The 16,189-nt window shown below is 35.9% G+C and overlaps 2 protein-coding genes across 3 annotated transcripts; one reads left to right on the forward strand and one right to left on the reverse strand.

Moving 5' to 3' along the window:
• Positions 1-2,081: 2,081 nt before the first annotated feature.
• Positions 2,082-9,318, reverse strand: LOC111804466 (type I inositol polyphosphate 5-phosphatase 12-like). 2 transcript variants are annotated; one of them, XM_023689284.1, is made up of 11 exons: positions 8,201-9,318; positions 7,427-7,679; positions 6,004-6,811; positions 5,268-5,392; positions 5,029-5,113; positions 4,394-4,559; positions 4,251-4,291; positions 3,903-4,170; positions 3,616-3,739; positions 3,179-3,539; positions 2,082-2,701 (listed from the first exon to the last, which is right to left on the reverse strand). In XM_023689284.1, the coding sequence occupies exons 1-11, from the start codon at positions 8,994-8,996 to the stop codon at positions 2,429-2,431; spliced, it is 3,300 nt and encodes a 1,099-aa protein (XP_023545052.1). In that variant the 5' UTR covers positions 8,997-9,318; the 3' UTR covers positions 2,082-2,428. The 2 variants fall into 2 exon arrangements, with proteins under 2 accessions (XP_023545052.1, XP_023545043.1); XM_023689275.1 differs by having other exon boundaries at positions 4,251-4,559.
• A 2,135-nt stretch (positions 9,319-11,453) lies between these two features.
• Positions 11,454-15,717, forward strand: LOC111779979 (dr1-associated corepressor-like). Its single transcript, XM_023660200.1, has 6 exons — positions 11,454-11,673; positions 13,866-13,938; positions 14,028-14,121; positions 14,396-14,509; positions 14,585-14,639; positions 14,828-15,717. The coding sequence occupies exons 1-6, from the start codon at positions 11,641-11,643 to the stop codon at positions 15,302-15,304; spliced, it is 846 nt and encodes a 281-aa protein (XP_023515968.1). The 5' UTR covers positions 11,454-11,640; the 3' UTR covers positions 15,305-15,717.
• The last annotated feature ends 472 nt before the right edge of the window (positions 15,718-16,189 follow it).

Consider the following 16,189-nt stretch of genomic DNA (forward strand, 5'->3'; position numbering starts at 1 on the left):
TTGTGCTCATGTGATTGATGTTCTCTCTTGAAAACAGTCTCGGTTGTTGATTGATGTCTTCTCTTGATCTATAATACCTGCTTTACATTACTGTGTGGTCCGTCAGTATCAAGACATGGTGCTTCCTATGACATTTACTGATATGGTGATTAAGCATTAACAATCTGAATTTGCATCATGTCATTATCATGCTGATCTCTCTCTCTCGATCGGTCAGGCTCTTTTTTAGATGTAATAATATTACAAGAAAAATAACAAGGAAGAATTGGATAGAAATCCAACTAATTTTTTGTGCTCTATACATTGATTAGATGGGCGTTGATGAGCATGAGCTTTAAGAACTCTGTACTCTTTCGATGAATACCTCATAGCAGAAACCTTGTTGTGGAGTAGCTCATTGATGTAGTCATGCTCCAAGTTATTGTTCCTTGCCCCTTTTTTTACAATAGGGAACACTTTGACTAGTTCATGTGTGAGAGATACAAAATAGGGAAAAAGAACCAAAAAAAAAATCTCTCACCAGGAAGCTTGATATCCTTACTCTGAATGTGTTGCTCATTTTTTACTAGTTGACTCTAGGGTGCAGTACTTGAACTCCTTTTGCTCTGCCTTACAGACCAGTCATGTTTGCTGCCTCGTTGACTCGGCTCATCTCGTCTTCCTTCCCTATCCTCTTTGAAAGATTTGGATGTGCGTGTCTCGTCCAAGTCAAAGTTAGATTCTCGGTCTGGCTCATAGTTCTTACTAGAACTGATTTTCCTAAATTTCATCGGAAAAGTTCACCTCCTTTTACTGTTTCCTATCTCAATGGTGCATTTTTTTTTATCAAGTAGCTTCAAGAACTAGAATCTTTAATTCCTTTAGCTTTTTAAGGTGAGTGTTGCTTTTAACCTGTCTTTATGTGGATTGTTGGGAGTGTAGCCTCTGTGTTGTGTGGTGTGTTTTGGTAGAAAGAAACATATGAGGATTCCTGGATGTGAAATGAAATGATTTAGTTAAATGCTTGCTTTGTTCTGTATAATACCCCGTGTGCTTTCTTGTGCATTTTTGCAGTGTCCTACAGAATTCCCCTTCACCAGATTTTGCTCATTCCTGATAATTGCATCTTTTCCAAGATGTGTCCAGCTGATTTTCATGAACATTTTGTGTGTTTAATTTCAGCACTGGGAGGATTGTGACAATATTAGCTCTTGACAGTGAGGGGTTACCTTCTAGTTTCTTTTTCTCCTCCTTTCCTTTCCTTTGAGGAGAAAGCATGAAAATGGCAGCTGAAGACATGCTTTTCTTTCTCTAAACTCCGAAAAATTCTTTTGGAAAATCGATTGCAACAATGGCTTCGAGATGAGACGTTTGTAAACACAGTAGAATTAATTTGGTCCCCTTTTATGGTGGTTGGGTTAGAATTCATAACACTCCTCTCAGATGCATAATTGGAGGATAGATGATGGTGTAAATTACCCCTACGTCAGTGTTTAGAAAGCCCTCTCCATAAAGATGTCAGCAGGTACAGGTTCACAAGGCGTCCATTTCAATTCAAAATTATCCTTCCAATCAGGGGATGAATTCAGTATTAATGTTCAGAAAGCCCTCTCCATGATTTTTACACATTTGGCGTCTTGTCTTATTTTTAGAAAACAAATTTCAAATGTATGGGACTAGAATGGTCTGCCGGTAAGCTCGTTCTGATCTTCGATGCAGTAGATTAGAATCCTAAAGTACCTCCATACACTGTATGTATGGCACGTTCATCTTTGGTGTGGTAAGGAACCATCTAGTTGTGCCAGCAGCCATCTTCAAGGCAATAGCTTAGTTATTCGTTTTCTAATAGATAGATGCTTAGTTATTCGTTTACCAGTTCCTATCCGTTCTTGGTCGAGAAATTGAATCCATTGCCTCGCTTTTAAGAAAAACCAATTTCCACACCAAACATATATAGCAGTTTCAGCCAAAAAAAAAAAGAAAGAAACAAAGAAAAAAGTTCAAAATCTTCACTTTTATTGTACTAGAAAATGAGTTTTCACGTTTATTTGAGCCAAAATTAATTGAAGTTATCTCATGAGTTCTGCAGATACGCGGTTCTATGCATGTAGAATCTCTTTGTACAATGGTGAAGAAAATGATCTACAAATTACAGTATCTTTTAACTGGAAAGAATCTGAGAACCGAAATATAAGCTGTGGATAACATTCCCTGTGTACTAAGATGGCTAAAACAATTGCCAGCCTATTTACATAAAAATGCATACTGGTTTAACTAAAATTGCATAAGATTTCTCACAACTTTGATTTCCTAAGAAATGTTGAAAATATGCTACCTCCTAACTCGTATCATCGTTCTTTCGTTCCCGATTTTCAAAGACTTTTTTTGAGCATAGGAAGCTATGGACCAAATGAGAAAATAAAAATTGCCAGAGAATCAAAGAATCCTTTTATGGTTTTTTAGTACTGTTGGATTTAGTCTCCATGGGAGCTGCTGCCTTGTTTGAGAAGCAATGGCGCACACGGACTTGGTGACTGAACGATTGTGTCGAGCAACTTCCTTGTATAGTGACAGTTAGCATAACTTCCTTGTCTCGTGTGTCTTCGCACCACCAGTTTTGTGGAATGCCATCAACAGACTCCTCCTGGGAGCGGGATTCTTCATGGTTTACCGTTATCTCGACAGATTGCTCGGGTTTAATTATACCTGCAGCTGGTGATACCTGCAATTAGAAAGAACACAAGACTAAGAGAAATATCAAAGGGAAGAGTCCTTAGCAGGAGCCTAATGCATTGGAGCTGCCTTACATGTGAAGGGGACCAACCCAACCACATAGCCAGCTATGTGGAGGTTAAGCGTCCTAAAATTAGTTTCAACTTTGTCATAGAGCAGAAACTCAGAAGAACAATAAACGTCGTTAAGGTAAGCTCGTGACTGTAAATCATGCACTAATCAACTAGAAGTCGGATAAAGAAACGTGTTTATCAGGTATGAATATAAGATCCTCCACAAAGTTCAGTAACTTATCCATCGATTCGATCCAAAACAAATTCAACGACCAAAGATCAGTCCAAAACCGAATTTCTATAAGCTGTTACGTTACCAAATTTCTTCATTCTTCCCCTAAACCGATATATGGTACTCGGGCCATTAATAATTTGCAAGCATTTACATTTAACCAGAAGGCATAAGACAATACCTCGAGCCACCGAGGAAAGCCAAAGGCACCTCTTGGATGATAATCGCGCACGTCGCCTTCATCCTTGACAGGGGGTTGACCTTCGGAGATAATTCTAAAAGTAGCCACATCTTTCACGCATTTATTGGTTATGCATAAAACAAACGACTCCTGGTTTTGTAGAACTATACTGTTGGTGCTGACAATGGTTTCCGGAATGTATAATAACTCTTCAAAAATAGATTTCACTTTCTCATTAGATTTGATAATGTCCCCAAACTCCCTTCTCCTCACTGACCTATCAGCATGACAAATCTGAATGTTGAATTTACATCTGACAGGTTTGTGATCGCTGTCGGTCACTTCCATGACAGCCTCATACCTACGAGTGCGTCGAGTCTCAGAACCAAAAAGTTTATAGGAAAAAACAGAAAACTTCTCAAAAAGCTCATACTCACAATAGAACAGATGATACTACAGGGCATTCTAAACTACTTTCAGTCACTGGAGCTGACCGAGTGTCACGATATATTACTCTGTCACACCAGGCAGGAATACGCTTCTTCTCGCCAGCATCATATCCTGAAACAGGTATGTGAACAATGTTAACAAGTTTAGCCACAGACAACATGATGAACCTTCTGAAGGAATTGCAGATCAGATTGATAAATATGCATTAAGATTTCCTATACTTAATCCAAAAGACTGATAGTTGGAAGATCTGTTTCTTTTCTTAGCTGTATACCTGCTAAGCCGGGTCGATGTCTTTCAAACTTGTATGTAGGAGGGAATCGAATGAGTGCCTCACGCATGCCTTGGAAAACTTTACCAGATTTCATCTCAGCCCTAAGCTGATCCTTTTCTCTAAGCCAGTCGAAGCATCTCTGAGAAACAAAGTCTCGTGCTTCATCATATGATATGCCGAAGAGCCGGTAATTAAAATCACCCAAAAACACAACCATGTCTGCATCAGATAACTCAGGTTTTGGTTCTTCAGGATTGACAGCAGCAACCTAGGTACCAGAAAGAGATAAACAGAGTGGACGGTCAAACGGTAGGTAAAAATGCTGTTGTATTGATCATCAAGACTTACATTTGTAGCTCGAAGTGTATGAACAGCAGTTGAGACACCAGCTGCAACAGAGAGGGCCAACGGCAAGCCAGAAGAGTAAAGCAGCCAAAATAAATATGTGGAGAAGGCAAGAGAGCAAGACAAAAACAGGTATGGCACCATACCAGCTACATTATTTAGAAGGTTAGATGACCGGTTGAAGACCATGTTTCGATAAATATGGTCAAAATCGGCATTACGACGATTTACTGCTTCCAAGTGTGCAGCCAAGTGACAGTTCACAAAGCATATTATCCTATCATAGACTCTGATTCTCAAACCTACACCTCCCTGTCGGACCAGTTTTAGCCGAGTCATATATTGGAAAGTGGTGAGCACACGAAATACAAATACTACGACTAAAAGAAATCATTCAACAATTGAAATATATCTTCTAACCAAAAAATCGCCATCTCGAACCGAAAATAGAATGAGCAAAGTAAAAAGATACACAAAAGATTTCAATACTTCATCATTGTCATAAGACATCTCAAACAACAAGTTCTCTAACAATGACCCTGATGTTAAAATTATCGAAATGTGTCAACTTGATACATTTTTTAAGCTACTAAGTTAGACTTCTTTTGAAGTCAAAGCATTCCACAAACATTCAGTTTCAGGGAACCTACAAAGATGCCTAGCGGTCAGATTTGATAGTTTTACAGCCACTTCAAGGTCACAAAAAGCAGATTATTCAAGATATTATGTTTAAGTAACTTTTACACATGAAAACTAACAAACTTCTCAAAGATGAACAAACCTTATTTCCGATTGCACGACCGAAACCACAAGGAACTGCTCCAGCATCAACATCTCCAACATGTGTTCTAAGATTTTTCTTTACCCTGACATAAAATATCAGCATATGCAATTAGAAATAGTCCAAACAAATATGAGAGAGTTAACCAAAAATTCCATTAAGCGTTCGATAGAACAAACAACTTATTCTAGATGTTATAAAAGAATAATTACATCTAATGCTCAAATTACAGTGCTAACCAAAGAGAAATAAGCAAGCCAGCCAGTTGCCTGGAACCCATGCGTTCAAAAGTTGTCCCTTCATCCAAGGCTTTTCCAATGGTATCAATCCACCATTGTCCTACAGCACTGCCTTCAAGTCCTACCTGCAGTTGACATAATGTTAGGCATTAACTTTTGTTTTTCTTCTTCTTTTCTTTTTCTGGAAAAGGCGGAAATTTTTTAATGACTAAAAATGATGCATATGCAACTTAATAATCGAACGTGTGTTTTTGCATGTCAAGTTCCTCGACGGATGCTAGAGAGATTTTTCTAAACACAAATTATCAATTAACAGAATGTCAAACAGATGTAATGCAGGTGAGAAATATACAAAGCTACAATGGTATAGATTGTTCACCGCTAAGAAACATAGAGAAAAGTGAAAGCAATACATACAAGTCATAACACTAAAGTGAACTTACTATCAAGATTTTCCATTTAGTAAGTTCCAACATAGAAGAATTTCATTCCAAAATTTGGCTAAACATTGCATCATCACACGCTATACCAAAATATTCTCAAAGATAACAAGCTTGCAGGAGCATACAAGCTTAGTTCATGAGTTAGTTAATAGAAAACGGTTATAACTTCTTACTTCTGATGAAATTTATGGCATTGATCCACCTAAATCACGATGTTAAGAATATATATGGTGACAAACAAGCTTAACAACAATCAGACACCAATACACATTAAAGAGTGCAGATGATCTTACAGTTTCTTTTGCAGCAGACATGGCAAGGAAACCAGCACCCATCTCTACTTCCTGTAATCCAACAACGACAATGCCAACATCGGAGACAGTAGAACCCAACCATGCCATCAGTGCTTCATGAGAGGCTCTCCCTTGTCCAACATTCCATGTGCCAACCAGCATTCTGACATTTTGTTTTCTTGTGTATATCGCCTCTCTGGCAGCCAGTTCTGTCCGTACTATGTTATCAATGGGTCCTGGAGAAGTCAAGTTCCAGCCGCGAATTCCACCATGGCTAGCCAAGCTATAAACATAGCCTGCACCCACAGCCATTTTTAGCACAGGGCTACTATGAGCAACCCATCCTGCAACTAGGTTCCCCTCAAGATCCACTATTTGGATAACTCCACTCACATAGCCCACATATATCCGTGTCCCAAAAGCACAGAAGCACTGAACAGCATAAGGGTGGTGGTTAAAATCTTGCAACCGGTTTCCATTTCCATCCCATTGCACTAACATACCATTTGTACATCCACTCCAAATCATGCCATCCTTGGCCAGCATTATTGCCTCTACTCTCTTGATATCTTCTGTAAATGCCCCTGCTCCTTTTGCAACTCGACGAACTGCATCTGCAGCTCCCATTATGGCATTGCGTGACCTCTGGAGAAAGCCCTGTGGTTTTTCTTTTTTGGCCATGGAAACAAATTTTACTTTCATCTCATCTTCCATTGTTTGATCTTGAGGAGATGTTAGCATATCAACTCGAGTCTCAGTCTGACCATCTACATTAAAAACTTTTACAAGCTCCCTTGTTTGAGCATCCCTGTAGCATAAAATAGTAGAATGAAGTTCATTTCTTTCTCCTTCTCTAGCACAATTAGTAAGATTCCGAATGAAAGAAATGCAATAAAAGGTGGGTTTTGATTCATGATGTTTGGTTCAATTCTAATATGCCCATTACGAAGAGTCGTGATCTATGAGATATGAAGACTAGTTTTGCAGCAATTATGAAACAATCAGTCATACCCTCGTAACTGACAAATTCACATAGGGTTTTCTCTCTTCTTTTATTTATTTTTTTAATTCAACGGCATATTTGGATAGAATTTGAACCTCTCGCCTTTTAGTTGGGATAAATGCTACAACCAATTGAGGTATGTTCCGGTTGAAAATTTATAAGGTTAAAGGAGCTGTGGTATACTAAAACATGATGAAACAAATCAATCACACTCCAACACTCATTTGAATATGAAGGCAGATTTGATCAAATTAAAAGCCGGAGGTATGAACTATAATGACCAAGTTAATTCAAGAGTAAATCTTTTTTTTTTTTTTTTTTTCCAACGTCTATTGATTATTTAAGATTATATTCATAATAGTTTTAAGATTTGATATAACCATTGAACTACAGAGAATTATATCTGAAGTGAATACCTACCATAGAGAGAATGATAGGGCCCCAGCACACCAAACTTTGGCTCTAACATTATCAGCTAACACGCACTTTACGTCTTGAGAAGATATACTGCAGACACCATTAACTGTCACTTGACTCCTCAGGTCAATATATGACCTCTCTACAAGTAAAGCAGCCATATGCCTTTCCCCCGACGAAAGGCAAAGAGACTTTTCAATTGCCTCCCATGGCCAGACCTTAATAATACCACCCTCAGCACCTGTCCACAGATCACCTGTGAAATCAAAGTGAATACAGTAAGTCAAAATCAGTATGGCCAAAGTTGCTTGTAACTTATAATACCTTCTAATCACATGGTTTGGTTCATATAAGAAAGTATTTCAATGAAAAATAAAACTGGTTGCATTATGAATCTATGATCTTCAATCCCAGTTTTCTACACAGTACAATTCATATTGAAACAAATGCCAGATGGGCTGTGATCCCATTTGATTTCTTCTATTTCTGCATTCATGCCATCACTAAAATTGCCTGGTTTTTCTTTATCACGGAATTTCCAATAACATAGATAAGAAATTAACAGTAATTTTCTAGGACGGAAAAGGTTGAGGATTGTTGGGAGGGAGTCTAGATTGACTAATTTAGGGAATGATCATGAATTTATAAATAAGAAATAGTATTTCATCGATATGAAGCTTTTTGGAGAAGCCCAAAGCAAAGTGGACAATATCGAGTGAGTTATTAAATAGGTAGTGTAGACATCTTTTGAGTTTTCTTGGGAAAAGGACCGCTTACCATAAGTAGTTAAGGTCATGGAAAGAACAGAGCCACGATGGGCTTGCCATGAAAGCCCCTCCTTGAAAGGCATTTCATCGAGAGACTGATCCATCTTCCATGATCTGATCTTTCCATCCTTATGCCCACTCCACACCAATCTGTTCCCATTGTCAACAATCAAACACGTGGTGGGCGAGGTGTTGGTGGATTCATGAAACGGGGCAGCATCCTCATCGCCCCTTCTCACCCTCCCGCCCAGTCCACTACCACCTTCATAAGCATTTTCGAAATTCCAGAACCGGACCCCACATTCCTGCCCTGCCCATAGCTGCGTCTCTGTACACGCAATGTTCCTCAAGAATTTCCCTACCTGTGTCTCCCTCAATGGATGCGGCCTCAGCTCCAGGCACGTTGGCCGGCCTGGATGAACTGAGGCGCGAATCGGAACCTTGAAAACCCCCGTGGAGCCACCACTGCCAACAAACTCCGCCAATGCCTGCGATTGCCGCGGATCCTCCTGGCCTCCGCCGCCGTCCATACAGAGGTTCTGGTCCAGTCTCTGCGAGGGATTTTCCTCACCTTTAACGGCCGACGTGGTCGAATAGGGAAGAAAATCATCATCAGTAGAAGCATGACAGGAATCCATAATCTTGGGAATCTGATCCTCATCCAGACTGTGCTTGCGCATTTGCTGACGCTTCTGATCGGAGGCAGCTCGAAGCTGCTGGCTGTAAGAATGAGATTTCCGAGGAGGAGGGACGGAACTCAACCCCGCCAACGCCTCCCGTTCATCGTCTTCAATCCGATCGTCCATAACAAAAAAGAAAGCAAAGGTCGATTACAGAAGAAATCTCGAAATGGGTATGGAGGAAAAATGCGAAGATTGTTGAATGAATGCGGAAGAAGGAAAGAGTGTTGATTGAGAATGGGAATTGGGAATTGGGAAAACGGGAAAACGGGACAGAGTCCAAAGGGATGATCCGAAAGAGAAGGAAGAGAGAGAGAAGAATTGTTGAAACAGAAACATGGATAATGGAAGAGAATTGAAGGATTCTGCAAATGTAACAGGAACAGCGGGAAGCAAGGTGAAGCATTACAGACTCCTCTGGACACCATTGCGTTCTCCCACCTACCGGTAATTCCTCCATTTTTTTTTTTCTTTTAAATTAAATTCATAAAAATACATTTATTTGCTCTAAAAATAAATATTTCTCAAACTTTATTATATTTAAACTTTTTCATTAATTTCCTTTAAAAAAAATTAAAATTTGAAAAAAATACCCCTAACAGTAATACCCTTAAAAATTTTAAATGATTTACCAGTTGCAATATACGTTTTTATCCTTATTGATTGTAAAAAAAATTAACTTCTTTTTAATAAAAGTTAAAAGTATTAATAATGCTTTTAAAAATTTATATGTATTTTTTAAAGGATGGTATTTTTAAAAAATTTTAAAAAAATTAAAGGATAGTAATTAAACTATTTAAATTTGAAGAGTAATTTTTAAATATTTGGAGTACACTTTTTTTAATTTAAAATATTTTTTTTATAGGTACGAAATTTATGAATATTTTTATTAATTTAGTAAGTAAATTATGGAATTAGAGTTACTATCGGCATGATTCATAGATACAAATTTTTTAGATGTCGTTATTAAACTTCAATTATAATAATTTAAATTTTGTATTTTTAAATTTGCAACAATTTAATACTTCAAGTGCATAACAATTTATTTCATAACATGAAAAAAAAAAACATCAAAATTAAGTATGAATTTTTATCATGTAATAACTTAACCTCTGTCGTTTATAAATATATTCGATCCACAATCAGTTTATTAATCTATATGAACAAACAATTCCATTAAATTAAATCTTGAAAATATTTTCAAGGCAGAGATCAATTTATTACAAAGTTTAAAATATATAGAGATTAAATCGTTATTTATTAAATTTTGAATATAAAAACTATATTGCAAATGTAATTAGATTGAGGGGCTAAATTGATACTTTCTTAAAAGTTTCTTAAAAGTTTAGACACGTGGAAATATTTTTTTAATCCAAAGTTTTTTTTTTATTTTAATTTTTTTATTAATGTACCTTCTTACTTTTAATCCCCCAAATTTTAAAATAATATGAATGCAGCTAGCTTTGTTTATTTTGTTCTATTGGATTTGGATGTTGGCTTAAAATAAATTGATGCTTGATATATGGTTAAAATCAATCCATTAATTTATTTTAATAAAATAATCAAATCATATATCATCACTTGGAATCAAATCGATTGGGTATTAGTTCTAATTAAACTTTTTTTTATTATTAAAAATCACCGAATTGTCGCAAAATATTGTTGTAGCTAATTTGAGTATAACTCAACTCGTTAAATTTTATAAATAAATTTTTGATATACAGTGAACCTATAAGATACACCTGATTTCCATATTGTATGTTATTTAATATTGTATTTATGTATGTTCTTATATCATAAATATATTTTATAGAGAGAACGATTTTAAAGATAAAATTACTATGAAATGCATTTTAAAAATTTAAAATTAACCATTTTTATTTAGAATAATTTTATATTTTGTGTATAGTTGATTTTTTAAAAAAAATAAATAAATAATAATGTGATTTTTTTATTGGTGAGAGGATATTCGATTTAGCCACCATTGCGCCTTTAGCTTTAGCAATATTCAAAGTACGAGTCCTTTACCTTTTCTATTAAAAGGGAAAAAATCAATTATAAAATTTGGAATAATAACACTGAATTTCACAAATTTTGAAATATACCCATATGGATCATCCTTGGAAATCGAGTCTCTTTGTAAGTTTCTTTCTCTTGAATTTTGTTTTTTTTTTTTTTTAATTTTAAAAAACACAGAAAACTAATTTATTTTAATTTTGGAACTTTCCTCATTTTAATTTTGAATGTAAGAACACGTTTAGTTTTTGCGTTTTTTTTAATTATTATTTTTAATTTTATTAAAAAAAAATTATATTTTCGGTACTTAAAATATTTTTTTTAGTCAATTTTATGTAATTACTCAATAAAAATACATTTTTATATTAAAAAATTGGTTAAATAATAAAAAACTTTTAAAATATATTTAGTTTTTTCCTCCTCTTCCTCGCTCTTCTTCGTTTTGAAGTTACTTGTAAAATTTGTGTTCCAGGTCATCAAATTGGGGTATTATTGTCTTTTCGGTCAGCAACGTCGAGCTACTTTTACAATATTTAGATTTCTGGGTTCCATTTCTAATTTCTTCATCGTAGAGCTATTTATGATAAAAACCCTAAATTTTCCTGGATCTGAGAATGCTTCGAAAGATTTCTGTGTTGATTGCTTATTGATAGCAATGGTAATCGAATTCTGCTGAAGCTTTGGCATTTTTCTGCTGTTGTTTCTTCGATTTTTTTATAGTTTTAATCCATTTGAATGTCTCGAATCTGACGCCATGAGGAAGAAGCTCGATACCCGCTTTCCTGCTGTAAGTTCGTTGTTTTTTTTCTCTTTTCATGGTTTTTACTTTCCATCGGTTTGATAATTCTGCTGTGTTTTTAGTAAATTGAAAGGGAAAATTGTTTTGTTTGTTCATTTCTTCTATGGCGAAGAGATCATGTCGTACAATTTCGTCCGGTGATTTGTGCACTCTCTTTCTAATTCTGTTTCCCCTCTTTCTTTCATCTGGTAGGTATCGTGCATCGTTTTGATGTATTCCTGATATGAAGGGTTTTTTTCATAAAAAAAGAGATGTATTTTTCCATTCATTTCTGTGTCAATTAAGCTAACTCTGCAGTTTTGTTCATCTGCAACTTGTCCTGCTCAGTTCATTGTATTAAACATTAATTAAGGATCCTTGGGATGAATTTAATCATTACATTTGACGCAGTAGTGCTCTTAAAGTTTTGTCCTGCGAGGGGGTAATGCATAGTGATTAGGGTTGCAAAAGTAGTGTTCTTTCTTTTAAAAATAAATCACTGGTCCTGCCAACAAAATGAAGCTACTAAAAGAGATAACAGATTAATTGTAACTATAGAGAGAGAACCCTTTGTAACAAGTTGCATGAACAGCTCAAGGGGAGGCAGGGTAGTGAGCATTGAACCTGGAATCCTCCCACTAGGTCTTCTTCTCCTAAATATACCCTCCTGTTCCTTTCTAACTAGACATACCATGACATACAGAAAAAGAGATACTTCAAGACAACATTTTGGTTAGTGAGTAAATTGTAACATTATTATTTGCCTTATGTTTTGTCCACATATTCTCTTCATTGTACTGAAACTATGACATCTTTTAGAAAGTTTTAACTGAAAATCCAATAACGGGACATCCCTCTTGATTTGAATTTGTAACTGCAAAACTAGTAGAAAACTACTGGATGGTAATTTTTTTTCCTATACAACAACCAATTTTCTACTTTGATCCTTTAAACGCTGGTTCCAGATAGACGTTTGTACCTTACATTTTTTATTTTTGAGGGGAAAGCTTGAGATTGACAAGAAACCCGGGTAATGATTAAATTGTGGGGCGCAAGGTGCTTCAACGCTCTGTATAATTGTTTTTGTAATTGCAATGCTTTGTTGATTTGTGTCAATTGGAGTAGTTTTTGTCTTTGCTTTAGGCTTTGAAAAGTTGATTCCTTGTCTTTTTGTACTGATGAATGTCTACATAATTTTTACTTGGACTCTTAGGTCTCTTATAAGATGTCTGTCAATTTGTTTTGTCAATCCTTAAAAACTTATCTTTTGACATGCATGAATCATGCATGTTGCTTTGAGTATTTATGATGACCTTTTCTTCTACAATATACACATTTCAGCTATCTTTTTCAAGCATAGAAACTCTAGAAATATGAGGTCTATGGATGATTAGTTCACATATTTTTTGGTTGGAAACCTTTTCTTCTTTTTATAGACAAAGATAGTGAAGATTTCTTTTTTTTTTTCAAATTTTAAATTTGGATGGGTCATGGTTTGCTTACTTTAAACTGATGAGGACAGAACATCTTGATGGTTTACATAATGGTTTATGATGAGTATTCTTTTTTTTTTTTATTATTATTTTTTTATGATATCACATCTTATCAAAGTTATTTATATTGGATTCTGATTTATAGGGAAAGATTTATTTTGAGAAATGGTCGGGTATAGTTTNCCTTTTGTATTTTTTTCATTAAATAAATAAAATAAAATGAATCTCAACATAGAATGCAAAGGGAACATTTTATTCACTTCCTAAGGGTGTTCTTCAACAATCTCTATTTTATTTCCATCTGTGGTCCGTCATTAAATAGTACTCAAATGATTTCTTGGAACCTTATGAAGAATTGTAGTTCAATATGTTATGAATTGATGTTAAATCACTGAATGAATTAAGACTCCATTGGTCTTGCTGTTGCCTTACCTTGTAGTCGTTGAGGATCAAAAGAGGCCCTCTTTTGGACATATTATGGCTTGGCTTTTACTTGATGATTTAAGTTGCTTTAGGGTTTTATGTTTTGGAAGGTTTATAAAAAACTTTCAAAGAGCTGAACTTTTTGAATAGATAATGGACTCACTTTCTTCAATTAAAGTGTGAATAAGCGTTCATTTCAATTGAACTTTAAACTTTCAATTGAATCCTTAAATCCGGTTAAGATTTTCAGTTTTTTGTTATCTGATTAATGATAAAATTTGGCAGGCACGAATTAAAAAGATAATGCAAGCAGATGAGGACGTGGGAAAGATAGCACTTGCAGTGCCCGTTTTAGTTTGTAAGCAAATCTTACAGAGTGTTTAATGTCATACGGTGTTCCGTTTAAGAAATATATGATTCCTAATGTATCTTGTACATGAATACCAGCTAAAGCATTGGAACTGTTCCTGCAAGACCTGTGTGATCGTACATATGAGATAACTCTACAAAGAGGAGCGAAGACAATGAACTCGTTGCACCTGTAAGGGCATATTTTAACCGACTTATTTTATTTATGTTTCGTGACAGCCGTGCCTTCAAACTCAGAAAATTTACAGTTTTTGTGTTTTAGATTTTTGGTTTGAACTTACCTTTAGCATCTAACTAGTTAATCCCTTGGGTTACTCTACCACCCTATTGGTAATTGGTATCAAATACTAGCTCTGTTTCCCCTTCCTTGTTTGTGTCCCCGAACTTGATTGTTATGTTTTTGGCCATCAATTTGTCTTAACATTATTTCTTAACTTTTATTACAGAAAGCACTGTGTACAAAGCTATAGTGTTTTCGATTTTCTGAGGGATATTGTTAGTCGGGTTCCAGATTATGGTCATGGTCATTCTGATGGTGCTGTTGATGATAGAAAGAGGAGGTATGATTTTCTTATTTTCATGTTCCTATTTTGTTAAGATCCATGGATAACTAAACGTTCTTAATATCTGATCAGGAAACCCCTTGCTGATGAAAGTAATGACATTGATGAGATGAAGAAGAGCAAGACGGTAATTATTCTTTCCTCCTAATGAAACGACTCGGTATTTATTTTCTTTGACGTGGACAGAAAAATCTAAGACCCAAGAAATAGTTGTTGTCGTTCTTGTGGTGTCATCAAATGCATAATGTTTATTGGACTGGAAAGATGAATCTCACTTAGAATGAGAAAGTGATTTGTTTCCTTTTTCTCCCCCAGCATGACATGAGCCATGGTAGCACTGGTAGAGGAAGAGGAAGGGGACGAGGACGGGGTCGTGGACGACCTGCTCGATCAGTCGAAAAGGACAACTTCCAACCTAACCCCGACGTCGACCCTTGCACATCTATAGAGAACACGAACAAGAATCCCAACCAAGATGTGCACATGGAGCCTCACATTGAGCCTAGTGAAACACCAAAAGAAGTTGGCGAAGACAATCAAACTATCCAAAACATCGATCTTAATGCCGATGTCAATGCCAGCAAAGACTCGAAGACTGTACCAGCAGCAATGTCAGATGTACCTGTAGAACCAGCCGAGCCTACTACTACCGAGTCCGAGGCTAAAGCAGCTGACGAATTCCCTGCCTGGCCTCTCTCTGATGTGGACAAAATGGCAATTGACCCTCTCCAATATGCACATCTCAGCACAAGAGTAGACGAGGAAGAGGAAGATTATGATGAAGAGGAGTAACCTGATCGGCGGTCCGGCCGGCCAGCCTTGAATGTGCTGAGAAAAACCTGTTAGTTGAAGCAAACTACATAGGAAGGGAGGAGGTCAGTTTAAAGTAGGCAAAGAAAATAAGAAGAATCAGAGATTGGAGTTCAATCTGTTACAATGGCCTATGTAGTTCATCATTTTCTGATTTTTTTTTTTCTTCTTCTTAATGTTCTAAGTAAATGATTTATCGATCTAACATTAGGTCTGTAGCTGTTGAAAAGTTATAGCTTGTTCATTATGTAATCCATGTGAAGAGAGTTAACCTTGGTGTAAGGGTAGGACTGTACTCTTTTTTTCTTTTTTCTTTTCCCTTGTTGGAAGCTGAAATATGCTAATTAATTTACTTAAGATAACCATATTTTAGTTGGTATTCCAACATTGAATTCCATGGGTGTTGTTGCCATTGCTCAAGATTGCATCGAATCAGAAGATGCATTGACCTTAAGACTTTATCATTAAATTGCCCTTTTTTTTTTTTTTTTTTTTTTTTTTTTTTTTTTTTTTTTTTTTTTTTTTNTCCTATACCTAATGAATATGAAAATGAAATAAAAAAGATCCACTTTATCAAATTTAACTATCATATTGAATTTCTGCTCTTATAAGTCGATCTTTATAATTGATTGGACTAATGTGTTCATTAGGTTGAGGTGTCCACGGACTAATGTGTTCATTAGGTTGAGGTGTCCACGCAAAGTTACAAGTATTTAAAATTCATCCCCATGGTTTGATAAATACTATATGTAACGACCCAAATCCACCGCTAGCGGATATTATCCTCTTTGGGCTTTCCCTTTCGGGCTTCCCCTCAAGGCTTTAAAATGCATCTGCGGGGAAGGTTTACACACCCACAAAAGGTGA

This window comes from Cucurbita pepo, chromosome LG01 (genome assembly GCF_002806865.2).
Source record: "Cucurbita pepo subsp. pepo cultivar mu-cu-16 chromosome LG01, ASM280686v2, whole genome shotgun sequence".
Taxonomy (NCBI): Eukaryota; Viridiplantae; Streptophyta; class Magnoliopsida; order Cucurbitales; family Cucurbitaceae; genus Cucurbita; species Cucurbita pepo.